Genomic DNA, 17,825 nt, shown 5'->3' on the forward strand with positions numbered 1-17,825 from the left:
CTCCTAATCCTGTCTCTAATGCTCATAAAGTAACAGACGTACAGAACATGCATATTACTCAGATGCCAGTACAGCAGCCTCCATGGTTCCTTGATTGTTTGCATTATAATCTCCATATGTATGAACGAGACAAATTAGGTTGCCACTTATTTGTTCATTATCTATTATTTTGATTAATGGAATTCTTGTTCTCAGAATAACTATTTAAAAATAACATTTGCAATAATGAGGACTGAACTATTAATCATGATCTTTGGAACAAACTCTGCAAGGAACTGGGGCAAGACGTTTCATATGAACAAATGTCATAAATAGGACTTCCAACAGACAGTACTAGAATTCTGAGTGCAAGAAAACCCAAACCAGCCAAACTCAGAAACCAACAGTTTAAATAACTTTTTAATCTGCGTTATGTTTCTTTGTCTCCTCCCCTTCTCTGTAAAGTTGCTTTAGGACAAGCAGAGCCATAGTGTTGCTGGACTATAAAAACATTACAGGTAACAGATGTCCCCAGCTTTCCCCCCAAGCTCCTTTACAACACATATATAGACATGTATATAGTGTTTTCTTGATGGCTCTTTACAATATTTCTATCCTCCAAGTTTAGGCTATTCACATTTATGTGATTTCAAGTATTCGATGCTGCAAGAAATATTTTAAAATATTTATAGTGGAGAAAATAAATGTTTATGGACCACTCAATGAAGGGTCACACAGTACCCTCGTCACACAGTAGGCACAGGACCTACTGCACACCTGTCGTTTCAGTGAATGAGGCCCAAGAGCTTTTTCACAAAACAGGCCAATATTACTGCCTTCTGGCATGGGGAAAGCTTCAGTCAGAGAATTCAGCATACCAACAGTTTGGGCTTTTTCCATGGGCTGCAGCTTCTAATTGATTTTCTGTAAATAAAAGATTGTTTTTTTAGAGAGAACAAAGGTTGGAGTTTTGGAGACTTAATTTGTTTCAGTCACACAGAAGATGGAGAACTTGGTGTCTCTGGCTCCAGTGCTGCAAATATGGTTCATATACATATACACTCTATTAGAGAGAGCTCTCCCTCGTTGCTAACCAGGAAACCATGCCTTTTGAAAACCCAATTTCTTGTCCCTTAAAATTTTTAGAGTGTATTGATTGACACTATTGATAGAGCATTGTTGAGGCGCGGCATGCGCTCCTCGCCGCGGCACTCCGAGCCGTGCTGGGCGGTGAGGGAAGAGAACGGGCGGCCGCTTTCCCCCACAAGCTCTGCAGTTTCAGTTCGTGGCGCGCAGGGACAGACGAAGGCGACACGGGACTTGGGGGGGAACGAGATGGTTTTATTCCATGAGCCCCAAGACCCCGGCGGGCGGGGGGGCAAAGGTTTTATACAGAACTCAGGAGGACGGGTGTAGGAACAGTAACCAATGAGGGAATAGCAGGGGAGGAGTTTAGGGCAGAACTAACATCTGGAAGCTGAGGAGGGGGCTAGAATGAATGACAGGGAAGGTTCTAGGGAAAGGGGCAGGGAAAGGGGGGTTGGGGGGGGAAACAGATATTAAACAAATATCAAATGAAAGAAAAACACACCACCGCATCTCCCTCTTTTACTTTACAAAAAGAAGGAGAATTTTGTGGTTTAAGCAAATTAATAAAACATGCAAATAATATAAAATCATATGATAACATTGTAAATTACTTAAAGGACATGAAAGACACATTATTGCATTTATAGGGCAGGAAGAGTAGTAACAGCTTAAATTAGACACAAGACTGCACAAAACTTGCTGTTTTGCTGTTCTGAGTAACAATTTAAAATAATGTAAATAATGTAAATAATTGAAATAGAATGAAATAATTGACAGAAATTAAACTAAAAAATTTAATTAGAATGATTAAAATTATAACTATCTAATTTGAATAAAATAATTAAATGGAATTATTGGAATTAAATATAATAAAAGATCAACTAAATATAACTAATAAATTTTTAAATTTCGCAGCAATGCAGCAAGCCTGAAGCGATATAGTAGCTGAGTGATTTCTGTAGCAATAATGGTTAAACACAGCTTTTAAGTTAAAAAATATCAGAAAAGACTGAATTAATTATAATTACAACAAAATAACTTAATATAAAATCAAATTGTAATATTACATATTATTAAAAAAACATAAATTGAAAGACATTAAAAAATGATAAACTAATTGTGATTATAACATATGAAACATATAAAAACTTCATCTGGAATATATAAAATTGTCCTAAATGAGAGTCTAAATTAAGGGTACAAAGCACAGCAGGATTTGTGACTTCATCTGATTTAGAATTTGCTGCGTCGCGGTGCTTGCGATGTTTGGCTTCTCAAATTCTTAAAGCAGAGTCAGCGGAAAACGGCGCTTGTCTTAAAGCAGAGTCAGCGGACAGCGATGTGGTTTGTTCAATTTGAATGTTTGTTTGCGAGGTGGGCATAATATCTTAAGTATTAATTAACTGGGATGATCTTTTTTTCTATAAAATATAACTCAACAAACAGATTATTCAAAAATAATCAAAAGCAAAAAGAGGAATTTGTAGTTAAATAAAAAGGAATATTGGGTAGGGTACATTAAGGAATAGGATAGGGGAATCAGACAATCACTTAATTAGTGATTGCCATGATTAACGGGGGGTATCGGTAAGGGGTGGACCGGGGCGCCGCCATTTCAGGGGGAAGACAAAATGACGGATCCTCAGTCCCGGGTTTCGGCTCCATTTCCTCGGGAGAAGATCCCTCCCGACCCTCCCCCCGGAGGACGAGCCCGAAGAAGGATGGGGAATATCCAACCCCGCCTCCCCCAACAGGGACTAGCCTCGTGCAGGGACGGTGCAGGGCTATTGGGAGAGAGATGGGACTGGCGGGAAGCCAGGGGCGGAAAAGAAGGGTCAAGGCGGGAAATGGGTCCCGAGCGGCGTGGCCAGCGCCATCTTGGGAGGGGTGCCAGATACACTGCACTTGGCCTGAGCAGTGTCCGGCAGGGCACTTGGGGTGGCTCGGCCACAGCAATCCCCAAGGGAGGATAGGAAAGGGTTTTAGGAAAGTCCGAGGGGATGGGGGCATAGGGAGCTTCACAGAAGCAAAAAGGGGAAATTTATAGGAGGGGGGGGGGGCCGCCCGACGCAGCTGGATGTCGGCGCAATGCGTGGGTGTAAAGGGCCCCTTTTAACAACTCTCCTATAGCTAGCGTGTCGCCCTCTTAGCTGATCCCTACTGGTGTCTTTTCTACCCCCTCCGTCCAGCCCAGAATGGGGAGGGGAGGATAGAGAAGACAACTTTTTCGAGGAGAAGAAAAAGCGATCTAATCTAGGTCCCCACAGAAGACTAGGCGAAGGATAGCACTCAGTGCTAGCTTCTCCCAGAAAAAGAAAACCCACCCGCTTGCCAGGGACATGCACGGCTACAGCCCCAGTCTGGGCGCAGACGGGGGTTAAAACGCGAGAAAAAAAAAGTGACAGACCCAGCCGCCCGTCGGGGCGACCCCCACCCCGTGTAGCCTACCTTACCTTGCAGGCTCGGACGGAGATGGCTTGAATCTTCTCCTCGACTCGATGGAAAAGTCGCGCTAAAAACTGGGGATGTTCCTTCCCGGTTTTGGCCCTTCCGGAAGCCTGGGTGTTCCCGTTAAACCAAGACTCGTCCCCGAAGCCTTGGTTTCGGCCACTATCAGCCTCCGGTGGTCTCGCTGCAGATGCTGACCGAGGAATGAACCTCTTCTCGATCAGCCTTTCTTCAGGCTCCCCCGAGCCGCTGCCAAAACCGCCCTCTGTGTTCTCGGGTAAGTCTGCCCGCCAAAAAGCTCTGCAGCCCGGCTGCCCGTGCAGCGCGGCTGCTCCCGGGCGGGAAGATGGCGAGAACAAAGAGGGTCCCGGAGCGTCAGTTTTTCGCTCGGCGCTCAGCTCCTCTTAGCATCCGGCAGAGCTTTTACGGCCGTAGATGTTCCTCTTCCCTCCTTCTTCTTCTGTGAGGCGGGCGCCCCCACAAATTTGCCCGTTTTTTTTACAAGACGAAGGAGGGAACCATCCTCTCGCTACCATATGTTGAGGCGCGGCATGCGCTCCTCGCCGCGGCACTCCGAGCCGTGCTGGGCGGTGAGGGAAGAGAACGGGCGGCCGCTTTCCCCCACAAGCTCTGCAGTTTCAGTTCGTGGCGCGCAGGGACAGACGAAGGCGACACGGGACTTGGGGGGGAACGAGATGGTTTTATTCCATGAGCCCCAAGACCCCGGCGGGCGGGGGGGCAAAGGTTTTATACAGAACTCAGGAGGACGGGTGTAGGAACAGTAACCAATGAGGGAATAGCAGGGGAGGAGTTTAGGGCAGAACTAACATCTGGAAGCTGAGGAGGGGGCTAGAATGAATGACAGGGAAGGTTCTAGGGAAAGGGGCAGGGAAAGGGGGGTTGGGGGGGGAAACAGATATTAAACAAATATCAAATGAAAGAAAAACACACCACCGCAGAGCATAAACTACATTCCTAAAGCGGGCCAGGTTTTTATACGGCTTTAAAAACACAGAAGGAGTCAAAACGCACAGTGTACGCATTAGAAGCTGCCACCACTGCTGTCACACGGTGAAAAAGCAGGCTCCAGACTGACTCCTGTACCTCTGGGAATTGGGCTTCTGGCTGCAGCATCAGGCAGTGCCTCTGAAATGACCCCACGCTTTAGGAGAGCCTTGCTTTGAGAGACACACACGTGGTTGCAGGGCCCCTTCTGAAGGGGAGCCAGCTTTTGTCTTGCCATGTATGTGCAATTGGAGTGTACTCCTCGAATTCGTGCCTGCTGAATCGTGTCTCTGGATGTTGCTTAAGAGTATTCCAAATTAAGATACATATTCATTGTAGATAAGCAAGTTTCATTATGTATATACTGGGATATTTAGCATTTATAAAAATATTCAGAATATTCAATATGTTTAATATGGCAGCTTTTCAAGAGAATCTACATGACTTAGCACAGATTGTATTGACTTGGGGTATGTAATGAGAATTTTTTGTCCTTTACATAAAGAAGAGTAGGAAATATTCCAAAGTTCATGGGAAATTAATTTTAAGCAAAAATGTCATTCTGTTGTTTTTTTAAAGCATTCAGGTAGAAATAAGAAACCACAATAAATAAGGTTATGAATGAACATCTTATTTCCTACATTTTATTTATATTTCACTGGTGCTGATAACAAAGCATGAAACACAGCCCAGTGCTAATAATAACAAAACTGTGTGTCTGATCTTTTTTACACACTCCTATAGGTAACCTCCTTTTCACAGATGCTGAACACCTGCACCTCCTATTGGTGGTTCACTACCCTAAAATAGGGTTCTTATTTAGACACCTAAATATAGGTTTAGCTAGCTCATTTTTGAAAATGCCTGGCTGTAGACTCTATTTTTAACACGCAGAATTAGAATTATTCTGTGATAAAACTGCTATTCAATGTAGCACTACTGTAAGCTACCATGCTGGGGGATTTTAAAAGCCCTACCTAACATTGTTTCCTAAACCTTTAGAGATGATCTGGCTGACTAGAGAAGGGAATGGCGGAACCGTGAAATACTAATGCTAATATTTTTACTCTTTAGCAGACTACTCAGGGGAAGCTATTTTACATGTGAGGTGAAAACATTATGTAAAGTGAATCATTTCCACTTGACATAAAAAAAAAAAAAAAACCTCTTCCCTTCTCAAATCACCGTATAGGTAACTATTGTTTCTTGCTCGGAGCATATGCACAGCACTTCTGTAACTTGAACTGACTTTACACCCTAAACTCTCATGAATAGATCTGTTCCCAATTAAGAAATGAAATGAAGACATGGAGTGACAATGTCTAAAGTGGGAAATGGTAATGTTAACAGAATGCTGCAGGCACCGTTCTCACTGAGAGCTCATTTCTGTGTTTCTAAAGGCCCCTACAGCTGTGGAAATGAGAGTATTCCCTCCGTAACGCCCAGGGACTGTGCAGGTGGAGTCTTCTGAGGCGGCACAATGCCTGCCTGCAACGAGAGCCAGCGAAACAGCAGACAACTGAATAATCCCCCCGACACAGACGCTGACAAATTGAGACAAAGGTTGGTACTGAGGAGCAAACAAGACAAAAGAAAGGGAACGATCTCCTGCAGGAGTGATCACACCACATCTTCTGTGGCAGAAATACTGACTGTGGCATGAGATGAAGCCATTCAAGAAGCTAACCCTTATTCAAGTGCTCTGCTGTACTGAGAGATGCTGTAATTTAATCAAATGCTTCGAAAGCAGACTGGCAGATAGACAGAGCAAACTACCTTTGCTATGGAAGAAGCTAGTCAGTAAATTCTGGCATGACAATAGTTTACAAAGATGAGATTATGAGTCAACTTATTGTGCAGTAGTAAAACCCATATTACAAAAGGAGTCCAGATCTGGTCTGAGCTGCCATATTTCTTTTTGGATATATACAGTCATTCCAGAATTTTTTGGATATATATTTCCAACTTTGACCTCATATTGTCCTCTAGAAGCCCAGATGCCTTCAGAATGTGATCTCAACTACACATGAGAGAAAACATGAGCATGAAAAAATGAAAGAGCGTTTTAAAAGATGCTTAGGTTTATTAATCTAATTTCTAAACTGATGAGAATCGAAGAGTAGCTGAGCACTTGTGTCCTTGCACAATTTTATCAGATAAGCAGTGTAAGGGGGACACTGCAACATAACTTTGCAGCTACTGTCCCACAAAAGTACAGCAAACATTGCTCACAACATTGCTCACAACAACAACCGATGTGCTTTGCCATCTAGGAAACTTTATGAGAATTGTTGGACCCTCTTACAGGTTGGTGTCAATTCAGACACTCCTGTGACAGAGGCTGGGCTCTTCATGCAGCCTTCGGGCAAGAAAGATGCAAGGGCACAAGAGAAGGTGCCAAGAGTCTTCATGAAGGGTGCAGCATATGAACTAGGCAGCATAGTGGTGCCTAGTAAGAATGTTTACTGAGCAAGTAGAAACCATGTCATCATGTTGGGAGTAGCATGAAGATGCAATCTCTAAGCATGGTTAAAAACATCTGCAACAGTTTATTTAGTAAGAGACAGGAGAACAGGGGCTGCTATAGTGAAAATTAAACTAAGAATGAGGATGAAAGGAAAAGTAAGTGATGCTAGAGGCAGTTTCACAATGGAAGAGAAGTACCCATGAGAGGGTGTGCTTGCTCTGAAACAAACCTGTCAAGCTGCAAATGGAATGGGAAGGTCCAGGCTGTGACACTATTCTCCAATGATGTAAGATACACGAAACAAATTCAGTTTAATGATTTTCTATGTAACAGCTTTGTCATGTATAATTCAAAGCTTTGAAAAGTGTTTATTAAGACAGGAAACTGTATACAAGAAACAGGAAAGCACACTAACAGAGTCCATGGAAACTGGTGGATGAGAACTTTTCTAAGTCAGATATTGGGTATCAGGGTGCAAATACTCCTCAGAAAAACACAGACTAAACGTTAGTTGTCTTGTTGCAGCAGAAAATGTGTTAATTGTAAAAGCAAATTTCCAGGAGTTCTTTATGTACTATCTCTCTATTACACGTCAGAGCACATTACAGAGTTACTCATCCCACCTAGTCCCCAGTAAGCCAGTATCATGTTTATTTAAACACTAACTACCTGCCTTACAATTAACTGACTCTCTATATATCAGATTCTGATAAAATGCTTTAAAAATTTAAGAGCGAAAAATTAAGCAATACCATTATTATTTATACACCTTATAGAACAGTCAGTGCTTTAGTAATGAGTATCACTGTGCAATTTTTTCCCAGCTACCACATTAAAAACCAAACACCCAATTAATTGTAAAACATACTTGTTTTGGGGCATCTGCGGAGGTGGTGTGAACTTCAGTACCTCGGAGTCCATTAGACTCAAATACCACTGTGGGAACAAGGGGGCTTGTTAACAGATGAACATTCAAGCTTCGTTAGTGTGTGTACATTATTTGAGACCATTACAGATTAACCACGTTCAAAAAAAGACACCAGCTACTAGCCTGTGGCCGGAAAATACCAATTTACCGTAACACTTACTGTAAGAGAGTGTGCTAATGGCAGCCTAGGGCCACTGCCCTTTTTAATTCAGACTTCAGCACTGAAGAAAGCAATCACTGACAACATTAATTATCAGTGTATGTGTAAAGGGACCCTCTTCTTGCATTACTTACCATTTGGCTTCTGTCATTTTGCATCAGACTGGCTTATGTATGCATCATTCACACTTTTGAGGAGGAACCTGCTACTCTCCCTGTCTCATGCAATGCTCAAGAGGGCTCACTACACTGGTGGCTTCAGCGTCCTCCTGCTTCACCCATAGACTGTGTCAGGTTAAAAAAGGCTGGTAGGGATTTCCCATTTTAGGGCTGACCAGTCTGAGGGAAAATCTGGTTTCCCACAAAAATGTTCCTGTCAACAGCAACGATGAGGCAAAACAAAGCCTTATGTTGTGCTGAAAGGGGTACTTTGATTTCAATTTGTGCTGGTGGCAACAGAATTCATTAGCATATTCATTTCTGAATACTCTACTCTCTAATTAAAATAAAACATTTGCAAACAGACTTATCTTAAATGCATTGCAATTTTATGGAGTTTGGGCAGGGATCAGGTAAGCAATATTTGGAGAACAAGAGCAATAGTCATAAAAATAAAAAACCTGTCTGTTAGATTTAGGTTCTCTAATTACTTAGGTTAACACAGTACGTGAAATGTAATTCTTGGCATTTTGTTAGCTGAATCTGAAACAGGCAAGTGGGAAAGGGAGAAAGTAAGAGTGAGTGTGAAAAGATACCTGCATGGGACCTCTGATGCGTCCTGAGGTGGCTGGGTTGGGTAAAGCATTTTCCACATTCTCTGCAGACACAGTCTCCTTGGCGTGTTTGTGTCCTGAGCATCCCTGTAGTCAGGAGAGAAGGGGGGGGGGTGCGTGGTGGGGGAGAGGAGAGAGGAAAGTTGAGAAGAAAACATTATGCCAGAAGAAAACATCATTAGTATGTCTAATGTGTCATTATGTGAGGCTACCTTCAGGCCCTGGATGACAACTGTCAGCCTTCATCTAGGCACTGGCTGACAGGCCAGGCACACACAGGACTGCAAGAATGCATAAATTACATTGAATTAAAAAATGCTCCCCATGATGTGCCCGCACCAGGACTGGCATGTCAGGTGTGCGCTTTTCAGAGCAGCTGGATCCACTTCTCAGCCATCACCCAGCTTTGTCAAGCAGTACATCAGGCAAATCAAAGTGACTCCAGCGTGGCAGAGACAAGTCACATGGATAATAGGAAGTGAGTAGGACCAGAGCCCGACTGTCCCCCCCAGGCTGCAATACCTCAGAGACAAATGCAGAGCGAGCGGAGCCATCGCGGACTGATCAAACCTTTCGCCCCTGCCTACCTGCCTGCCGGTGCTGCTCTGACCCCGGACCTCTGAGGCACAGACGAAAGACATCTGTGAATGAAAGTGTCATTCCGGACATTTTGAGCTGGTAGCAGCACAGCAGCCTTCCCCCAGCCCTGGGTAAACATGTTTTCTAGGCCATTAGCATTTGTGGAAAACCGCTCAAACCTCTCCTTTTTCTCCAAAGGTCAGTTTACAGCATCTGACTTAAAGGGCTGGTCTTTGTCTTTTTGCTGCTGATCAAAAAAGACACATTTGACTTTTATTGGGCTTTTTTATTATTTAAAAAAAATGTTTGAACATCATCTTTTCTATTTTGGTAAAACACCCTCTTTGGAAGAAAGGAGTTGATGTTTCCATTTGCCACTGGAATACTTTGGCTTTTAAAGAAATCCTGAGAGGGATGTCAACAGAAGTGAAGTTTCAGCTTTTCTTTCATATTCCCCCCTCTCCCCAGTTACAACATTTAAAAAGAATAAAATTGTGACCAAAAAAAGTGGCAACAAAAAACCTCCACACAAGTGAAAAATCAACTACAGGATGCCACAAAATTCATCCAAAATACGGATGCTGCATCTGAAAATGAATGGAGAAGAAGACAGCTGCCATTTACTCTGCTGGTATGATGCCAAGCATCCTGAGATGGTTTTCACCACACCATATACTACAAAGAAATGTCTTGCTGCAAAAAAAATTCCAAACAAATACCCCACTCACAGATGGCTTTCTTCCTTTATAATAGCACCTCCTGCAGATGGCAGCACTGTCTGCATAATGCACCTGAATATTCACAAAATTAAGTTTCTGACCATCAAATACAAGAATATGATCTGGGGAAATATTCAGAGCAGGTGCACACACAAAAAACCCAAACAAATAAACAAACAAACAAAACCTAGGGAAAAAAACAAACCCTAACAAAATAAATTTTTAAATATCACATAAGTGTTCTAAATACCAATGAGAACTTTACTGAACTCTAACAGGATGGCTTGCCTTGTAAGCAGTCAAGATTAAAGCAGGATTTCTGAGCTGTTGTGAGCATTTGTCCCCTCACTGCCCAGAACTGTAGCTGCAAGCTGGAAAGCAAAGCTGAGGGAAGTGTGTGGAGGAACCAGCTGTGGCCTTTGCAGGAGTGCCACGCTGACTGCTGGACAGGCAGGGACTGGCAGAGTAGCTTTGTGAGGCCCAGGAGAGCTGGGTTCCTCAGGTCACAGCTCTGACACCTCTGGAAAGACATTTAATCCCTCTGTAACCCATGTTTCCTTCTGTTGAAGGGGAATACAATTATCTCCGCAGCCATCACCAACCCGATCCACCAGCCTTCATGGAAGCACCTCTCCCACCCATGAGGGAAGGCTGAAGATGCTGTTTGTAAACTCATGTATAAACACCAAGGATGAGTGGGTTAAGACTTCCACCTACCCCTCCCTAGCACTCACTTTAAGAAAGTTACTCAAAAAGCAGGTGGAAAAAATTGATTGCTTCCAGGTGTATTTGCCATTGTTGGATTTCCCAGGTAGCACCAGAAGGCTTTTGATAGTCCAGAGCTTTGAGCCATGGGCATACTGCACAAGGCAATACCCCTGTGAGTCATCACTCAGGTTATCCTTCAGGTGAACAAAAGGGGGTGGATGACCACAGGTGTTCCAAAATTCAGGTACAGGAACACCACTGTGTGAATGGGAATTCCTGTGAAATCCATGCTCAAATCTGGTCTCAAAGGAGCCCTGAAGTAAGAGTGCATCTGCTGCCATAACCCACCCTTTCCCAATATATAAATGGCATGAATAAAATAAATAACCTCTATTAAATATAACAGTAAGACTCTCTCTACAGGCATTTTGGAAGACTGGGAAGTGTGAAACAAAAACTAGCCTAGCACAGCAATCTTCATGTTTTCAGCTGCATCACAATGGTACCAAAAACAACTCTCTTCCAAGGACACACTAGAACAAACACAAACATCAAAGAAAGGATCCCAAAAACAAATGCAGCCACTCAAAAGGAAGTTGAACACTGTACTACCACACACTAAAATACTCTAGTGTGATCCAAGATGACATCATATACCAAAAAACCCCAAGGAAAGTCTATTGGGAATATTCAACTGAGGGGAAAAAACATGACAAACAGTATACATAATCCAGATTTTTGGATGTCCTTTATGTCATAATTGCCATATTCACATTACAGTATTAAAGCTAAATGGGATGATGCATACTGACTCAGAGGACTCAGCCTATCTAGAGCCATATGTTATTTCAGATGAAGTTCAATTACCCTCCTCTGTTTGCAGTTGGTAGGATCTCATTTCTTTTGCCTGAAGCAGCTTTTTATTTGAGTGCTATGAAAAACAGCCGTCATGCCAATTGGTTTGGAGAAACATCAGCAACCTGGAAGTTGTATATAAAACAAAGACAAGCTACATATAAAAAAAATGAGGTTTCAAATTCTGAAAACTTGATTGCTGTAAAACACTTGGAATGAAAGAAGAGGTTTCAAAGCAGAGATGGGCACTAAATAACTTCCAGTTAAAGTGTCTCTAGAAATCACTGCCCAGCAAAAACATTTTGGCAATAAAATACCTCTTTTAAAAAGCAGGTAAATAGAGACCTCTTTAGAAACCCTGCCCCTATTTTACTTTGTTCCAAAAGTCATCATGAATTAATTTTATGGTCCTTGCCTTCACTTAGTCATCTTCTATTCCTAGCTTTTACTGTTTTTCTCTTATTCCTCCTAACATGGCTGGGAGCTCACTGGATCAGTAAGATTTCTCTGAGCAGACTGACACAATGTACTATTAAATTACATCAATGAGGGCACCCAGGTGAAGGTACCCCAAGTTGGGGGTGGAACAATTAACTGGTACTTAGAGCAGGAAGTGGGCAGGGAGAAACTTTAAACAACAATCCACTGGGATGGCGAAAGCAAAGCCGACTGGACAAAAAAACCGTAAGGAACACTGAAACTGTAGTTTCAGAAACTAAGCATGTCTTCCTCTGCTTCCTTAACAAAACCCAGGAGCCTGATGTTGGTTGCAATCACCCAGCAGGCCCTAAGCTCCTGAGAAATTATTTCTCAATAAATAACAAGCCCCTACGCAGCACCATCTTTGAAGTGACTAAGCAGAACTGACAATGGAGGTGGCTGAAAGGTACAACTCACTCATGGACTATGTCAGACAGATTCTGCCTTCCTGTCTCCTCCAAAAGGCTCTTCCACCAAGACCTGACTCAACACTCTTGGCTCCTTCCTTGCCTCAACTTGCACACGCCTTCTGGGCACTACACCACAGCTGTCCTTAACACTACCAGCTTCCAAGTGTCCTGGATTTTGTCCCACTTGAAAAAGCTCCATTTCACACATGCCTTTGACAAAACAGAGCGTGTTATGTCAAGCAAGGACACCAGAACACCGGCCCAGAATGTGTGCTCTTTTCATGAGGAGCTGATTTGCACAACTTCTACAACGAGAGGAAGGGTATAAAAAACAGCACAGTTTATAAGTGGTAAAGGTGAGACTATGGCTCCAATTCTTCCCCCCTACAGACACACACACATCTCGTGTATAAACAATCAGTGTGATTTTCAGTTTCCAAGAGATAAACTAATTCTGGCAGATCATCAGAAGTATAGTTCCAAATGCAAATATGTGGGTGTATTTTTATTTATACGGCTGTTGAACTTTTAAACTGGCTACTTTCTACTTACGTGAATTAGCAGGCACATGTTCAGCTCTGCCTCTTTTTAATGATAAGCATACAAAAAGATCAAAAGAGTCATTTGAAAAGTACCTAGTAGCCTTTGATATGGACAAGGAAGATCTTAAGACTTTTGTCAAGAAAGAAAAGGGACACTGACAAGCGATTATCCCTCTGTGTTGTTGGAAGACTTGTTTGCAGACAAAAATTGAACAAAACCTCCAAAGTAACATCACAGATAAGCCCCAGAGGATGTTTATTTTGCCTGAAGCAAAAAGATGATGATGTGTGCCAGAACCAGCATATCAGGGGGATCTTCCTGTGACAGCACATCTGTGTAACTCTAGCCTGCTTGAAGCAAGAGGACAAAGGAACAGCAGTACTCCAGGTGGAACCAGATACATTTAACCTGCGACAGAAATGTCACACAGTGCACAAGGGGGGATGCTGCAATGTTAAGAGAGCAGTAAACAAACCTATTCAAGCCTATCCAGCAATGATAAAAACAGTGAACTTGTAATCCTAACTGTTAAAGGCAGAGAATAAAAAAACTGGGAAACAGCATGTCATGGTTCTGAACAAAAAAGGAACAAACAAGCTACGTCCTCAGCAATAGAAGGACTTGTTAAAATCATACCTGTGTGATCTAGGACAGGGCTGTTGGCACCACAGGTTTGGTACAGTGAAGCAAGGTCCTTTGGAATGTATGTTTTAAAGATATTTAAAATGTCCAAATGTTTCTCATGCCCATCTGATCCCAGATCCTGTTTGCTGGAATGTAAAGCCGGAGGAACTCCCACGGCACCAGGCTGAGGCTGCAGCACTGGACTGGCTCGTGCTACTGCTGTGCAGTTTGCCAATGTCCTCATCTCATTTGCAGCCTTGACATGAGGCTCCCTCTGAGGCACCGACGGCTCTTCATGTTTAGGGTACTGCTCACTCTTACACAGAGGATGGTACTGCAGCGGGGCGTTGCATTTGGCCTTCATGGAGTCGGATGCACAGTGCTTACCTGGAGAGGCAAAACCAGTACTTCCCTGGGGAACCACGTACTTTTCCACTTGCTTACTGTTGGTGGGCTGCGTGCCAGGCCTGGATATCACTGTTTGAGTAGGTGTGACGCTTCTGCCGTAGCTTCCCATTTGTGGAAGTTTGGAATTTGCTTCGTATTTGCTTTTTTGTTGTGCTGCTATGCTGTATTGCTCCTGGGAGTGGTTTAACTTGGGCTGTCTGCACCCATCCAGACCTGACACGCGTGAACCACAGTGGCCAAGCGCGTGACTGTCCTTTGATGGATGCGTACTCCCGGACTTTGCAGCCATCCCGACAGAAAGGGAGCTGGGTTTGGAACCTGGCAACGCACTTGGCACTTGAGTACGTGTAAATCTGGCAATGGGCAAAGGCTGGCATTCCTTACCACCGAGAACAGGAGGAGGGCCAGTGCGCCCACTCCTCGCCAGAAAAACCAGGTTCGTTTTAATACTCTTGAATCCGTTTTGTTGAACCCATGGGGGTACCATCGAGTTACAGCTGATTTTGTGCAAAATTCTTTTGTGCATCCATAGGACTTCAGGGTAGTAGGTTTTGTGACTGCAGAAAGGACACGGGTAGACAATTAAAGCAGCCTGCAAGGATGTATTCAGATATTTATTGCATGAATTATCCCTTGTTGATTTTTCACTCAAATCGAGTGGAGCTACCTCTAGAACTTCAGCACCTTTTTCTATCAGAGGATGCTCCCTGTGCAAGTCTAGCAAATTTTCTCTAGCACGACTGGCCTGCACTTCAAGTGACGTTTTCAAGTCCATGACCATGTCTGAAGATGTCTGGCCCATACCTGAAGCAAAGCTAGCAATGTGACCGGAGTAAGGAAGCCCTTGGCTGTGATGGAATACTGGCATCTTTATGTCCACAGAACCTTGGTATTTTGAAAAGGGTTCCTTGATGACACTCTCCAGTGCTGACACCAGAGCAGGAGTCTCTGGTTTAGATTCCCTGGCCTCATTTTCTCTGTTGTTGCAGCCTCCCAGCTTTGAGAGTTCATCCAACTGAGATGTTATCATTGGGGTTTCCTCTTCGGGGAAGTTGCAGTGGTATGGCTTTCCATCTGAATGGGAAAAACAAAAAAACATCATTGTCATTTTACACAGAAGGAAGCCCAAAAGACAAGGAAGAATTCAAGATTAGAAGAGGACAGCAGGAGAAAAAGGAAACTTTGGTATTACTATGGTAATGATGTCCTACAGACCAAATGTACTGTGTGAGCAAGAAAATCTTGAAATAAGACACAACAGTTCAATTTACTTTTAAAGATGACTGCATAGTCTGGATAAACTCTCCAGTACTGTGTGTTCATGACATTTTGAAGAAAAAACAATTCAATAACATACCCATGCTAAAATTCTGGGACTGCGACAAAAATAAACAAATCTGCAACCATTTAATGCTTTTACAAAAGCAAAGATAATGGAGCTAGATAAAACTGACCTAGTTAAAGGTCTGTCAGCATTTCCATTACAAGCCCCTATTTTCAAAGGGTTTATAACTCAGCAATAAAAATTGGCCTCGCAAGGAAACCAACCATATAAGCAGGTATAGCATACAGAATAAATTGCCCACTTAAGGGAGACATTTGCAGTGGCCAAGTATAAAAGATGAGTTATAGAGGATGTAAATTTTGAATTTTCTGTCCTTTAGTTTAAAGCAGATATTTTTCTTCTGGTTTCTTTAATTTTTTTTTCTTTATAACATGTTTATGTTTGAGTCAAACTTCAGGAAAACTTTGTGACTGCTCAATCCATAGGAAGATAAGAATCCAACATTTCAGACATTTAGATTACAGAATTCAAAACACACTTTTAATTTTCCTCATTTCCTTTTTCACTTCTCAGCTCTCCAGAGTAAATTTATCCACCTAACATATGTCCTGGAAAGGGAGCATACTGGCCAGTAATTAAAACTGTTTAGGATGAAAGAGAAGAGTAGGAATTGTTTTGCTGGGAGTGTGGCTACATCTGCCTGCTCTCCTGATGCTGACCTCTGAGAGCCACTGATGAAGCCAATGAATCCCTTTAAATCAGTTCACAGATCAATTCCACAGAGATTTTCATCACAGCAGTAATGCTTACCGCACTGAATTCATTTAGCATGTAACTGAATTGAATCATCTGACAAACTTTCAGTTTCAATTAACACGCAGTTAATGAGCCACTGCCAGGCAAGTGTAAGGAAACCGTGCTCCATCTAAAACGTCACCAAGGCTGAAGGGATCACCGCGTCCATAGGAGGGGTGAGAAGGGGAAAGGAGTGAACTGCTCTAGAGCTGCATATCCTCTCACATCAGCTCAGAGAAGCCAGCCCTTCAGAAAAGCGAGTGCCTTTCGTTAGCGCAGGGCACTGCCACGGGCATGATTCTGCAATGGAAGAGCCACGCTGTTGGCTGGAGCTGCTCTGCACATGAAGTCTTCTTAGCCTCACCTTCAATTCAAGCAAAAAACATTCTTAAGCTTTTGCTTAATTCGAGGTAATTAGGTTAAAAATAACCCATAGGCTTGCAGCCTCGCAGGGCTGAATGCTCACTCTGCTGAGATTATTTTCCTTTCAAACCCTCCAAGGGGGTATATATTCAGGGGGAAGAAAATCCCCCCAACCCAGGAACTTGTTTTTCCTGTGTTGCAGGCAACAAGGTTTTGGGAAAGCACATGCCCAGCACTATTAGCCAAATTTACAGTTTGAAACAAAGACACTGCATGCAGCAGTGAAATCTGACACTGCACATCTGTGTTGTTTTCAAAGCATATCTGTCAAAGCCCAAAATACTTGTGCTCTTAAATAAGATTTTAAGGCTTCTCTTTATGATCACAAGGAGTGGCTGCTTTGATCATTGTAGTAAATAATAAAGCAAAGCAAAAACAAACCCTTTGGTTGCAGCAGTACTCAGTGGAGAGAGAACCGACCTGCTGGCTGTACTGGGCAGAGGAGGGAGGTGGGAGACCACTGCCAGCCCCATTCCAGCTGGGACTACACAGCTGGAATGCTCTTGGTCCACCAATGCAGCTGTGGTGAAGAGGGGCATCAGCAGTATGGTATCTGCAACTCCCAGATTGCTCCAAGTACCACAGACATTCCTGCATACTTTCTTGGTCAAAATCTATGTACCAAGCTGCTTCAGCAAGGAGGACAAGGTCAGACTGAGAGGTGGCACATCTCAGATCTGGGCTTGGTCTTTAGGTCTGGACTGTTTAGTTTAGGTCTGTATGTGGGGAGGGGAGGAGGAGGAGAAAGCAGAGAGATAGTCCACAGTCCCATGTGCCCCCCATAAAGCCTGGGACTGCAAATTTTGAGGTGGATCCAGACCTTTTTACCCTATTTCCTAGTGCATTCATCTATGAAAAAGGGATTTTTTTCAGGTGGAAAATTTAACACAGCAGGAAAATGATGAAGACATTTCTGAGGACTATAGGCCTGCAGTTGCCCCAATGCTGTCAGTGCATTAGATGAAAATTTGTAAGGCTATTACGAAACACAACCATAAGCTTCTAACACCTCTTCATAGTGTCTTGCTAGATTCAATTCCTCTGATGCCTCACAAGAACAGTAATGAACATACTAGGAATAATTTTAAGGCTTAGATCAGGAAGCTCAATAGCAGTATTTGTGCTGGGTTTTTTTAAGCTGTACTTAA

General features: G+C 43.1%; 2 protein-coding genes across 5 annotated transcripts in view; both read right to left on the reverse strand.

The window, feature by feature from the left end:
- Positions 1–17,825, reverse strand: part of ZNF516 (zinc finger protein 516) — a 101,752-nt gene that overhangs the window by 2,103 nt on the left and 81,824 nt on the right. For all 4 annotated transcript variants that reach the window (XM_021530855.3, XM_021530856.3, XM_021530858.3 and 1 more), the window contains exons 3-5: positions 13,779–15,248; positions 8,831–8,935; positions 7,857–7,924 (exon numbers count right to left, since the gene is read on the reverse strand). In XM_021530855.3, coding sequence (XP_021386530.1) covers positions 7,857–7,924; positions 8,831–8,935; positions 13,779–15,248 — 1,643 coding nt within the window. The remainder of the gene's footprint in view (positions 1–7,856; positions 7,925–8,830; positions 8,936–13,778; positions 15,249–17,825) is intronic.
- LOC144245911 (uncharacterized) lies at positions 1,122–4,759 on the reverse strand. The gene is made up of 3 exons (XM_077781413.1): positions 4,621–4,759; positions 3,522–3,919; positions 1,122–1,298 (listed from the first exon to the last, which is right to left on the reverse strand). The coding sequence occupies exons 1-3, from the start codon at positions 4,757–4,759 to the stop codon at positions 1,122–1,124; spliced, it is 714 nt and encodes a 237-aa protein (XP_077637539.1).

This window comes from Lonchura striata, chromosome 1 (genome assembly GCF_046129695.1).
Source record: "Lonchura striata isolate bLonStr1 chromosome 1, bLonStr1.mat, whole genome shotgun sequence".
Classification (NCBI taxonomy): domain Eukaryota; kingdom Metazoa; phylum Chordata; class Aves; order Passeriformes; family Estrildidae; genus Lonchura; species Lonchura striata.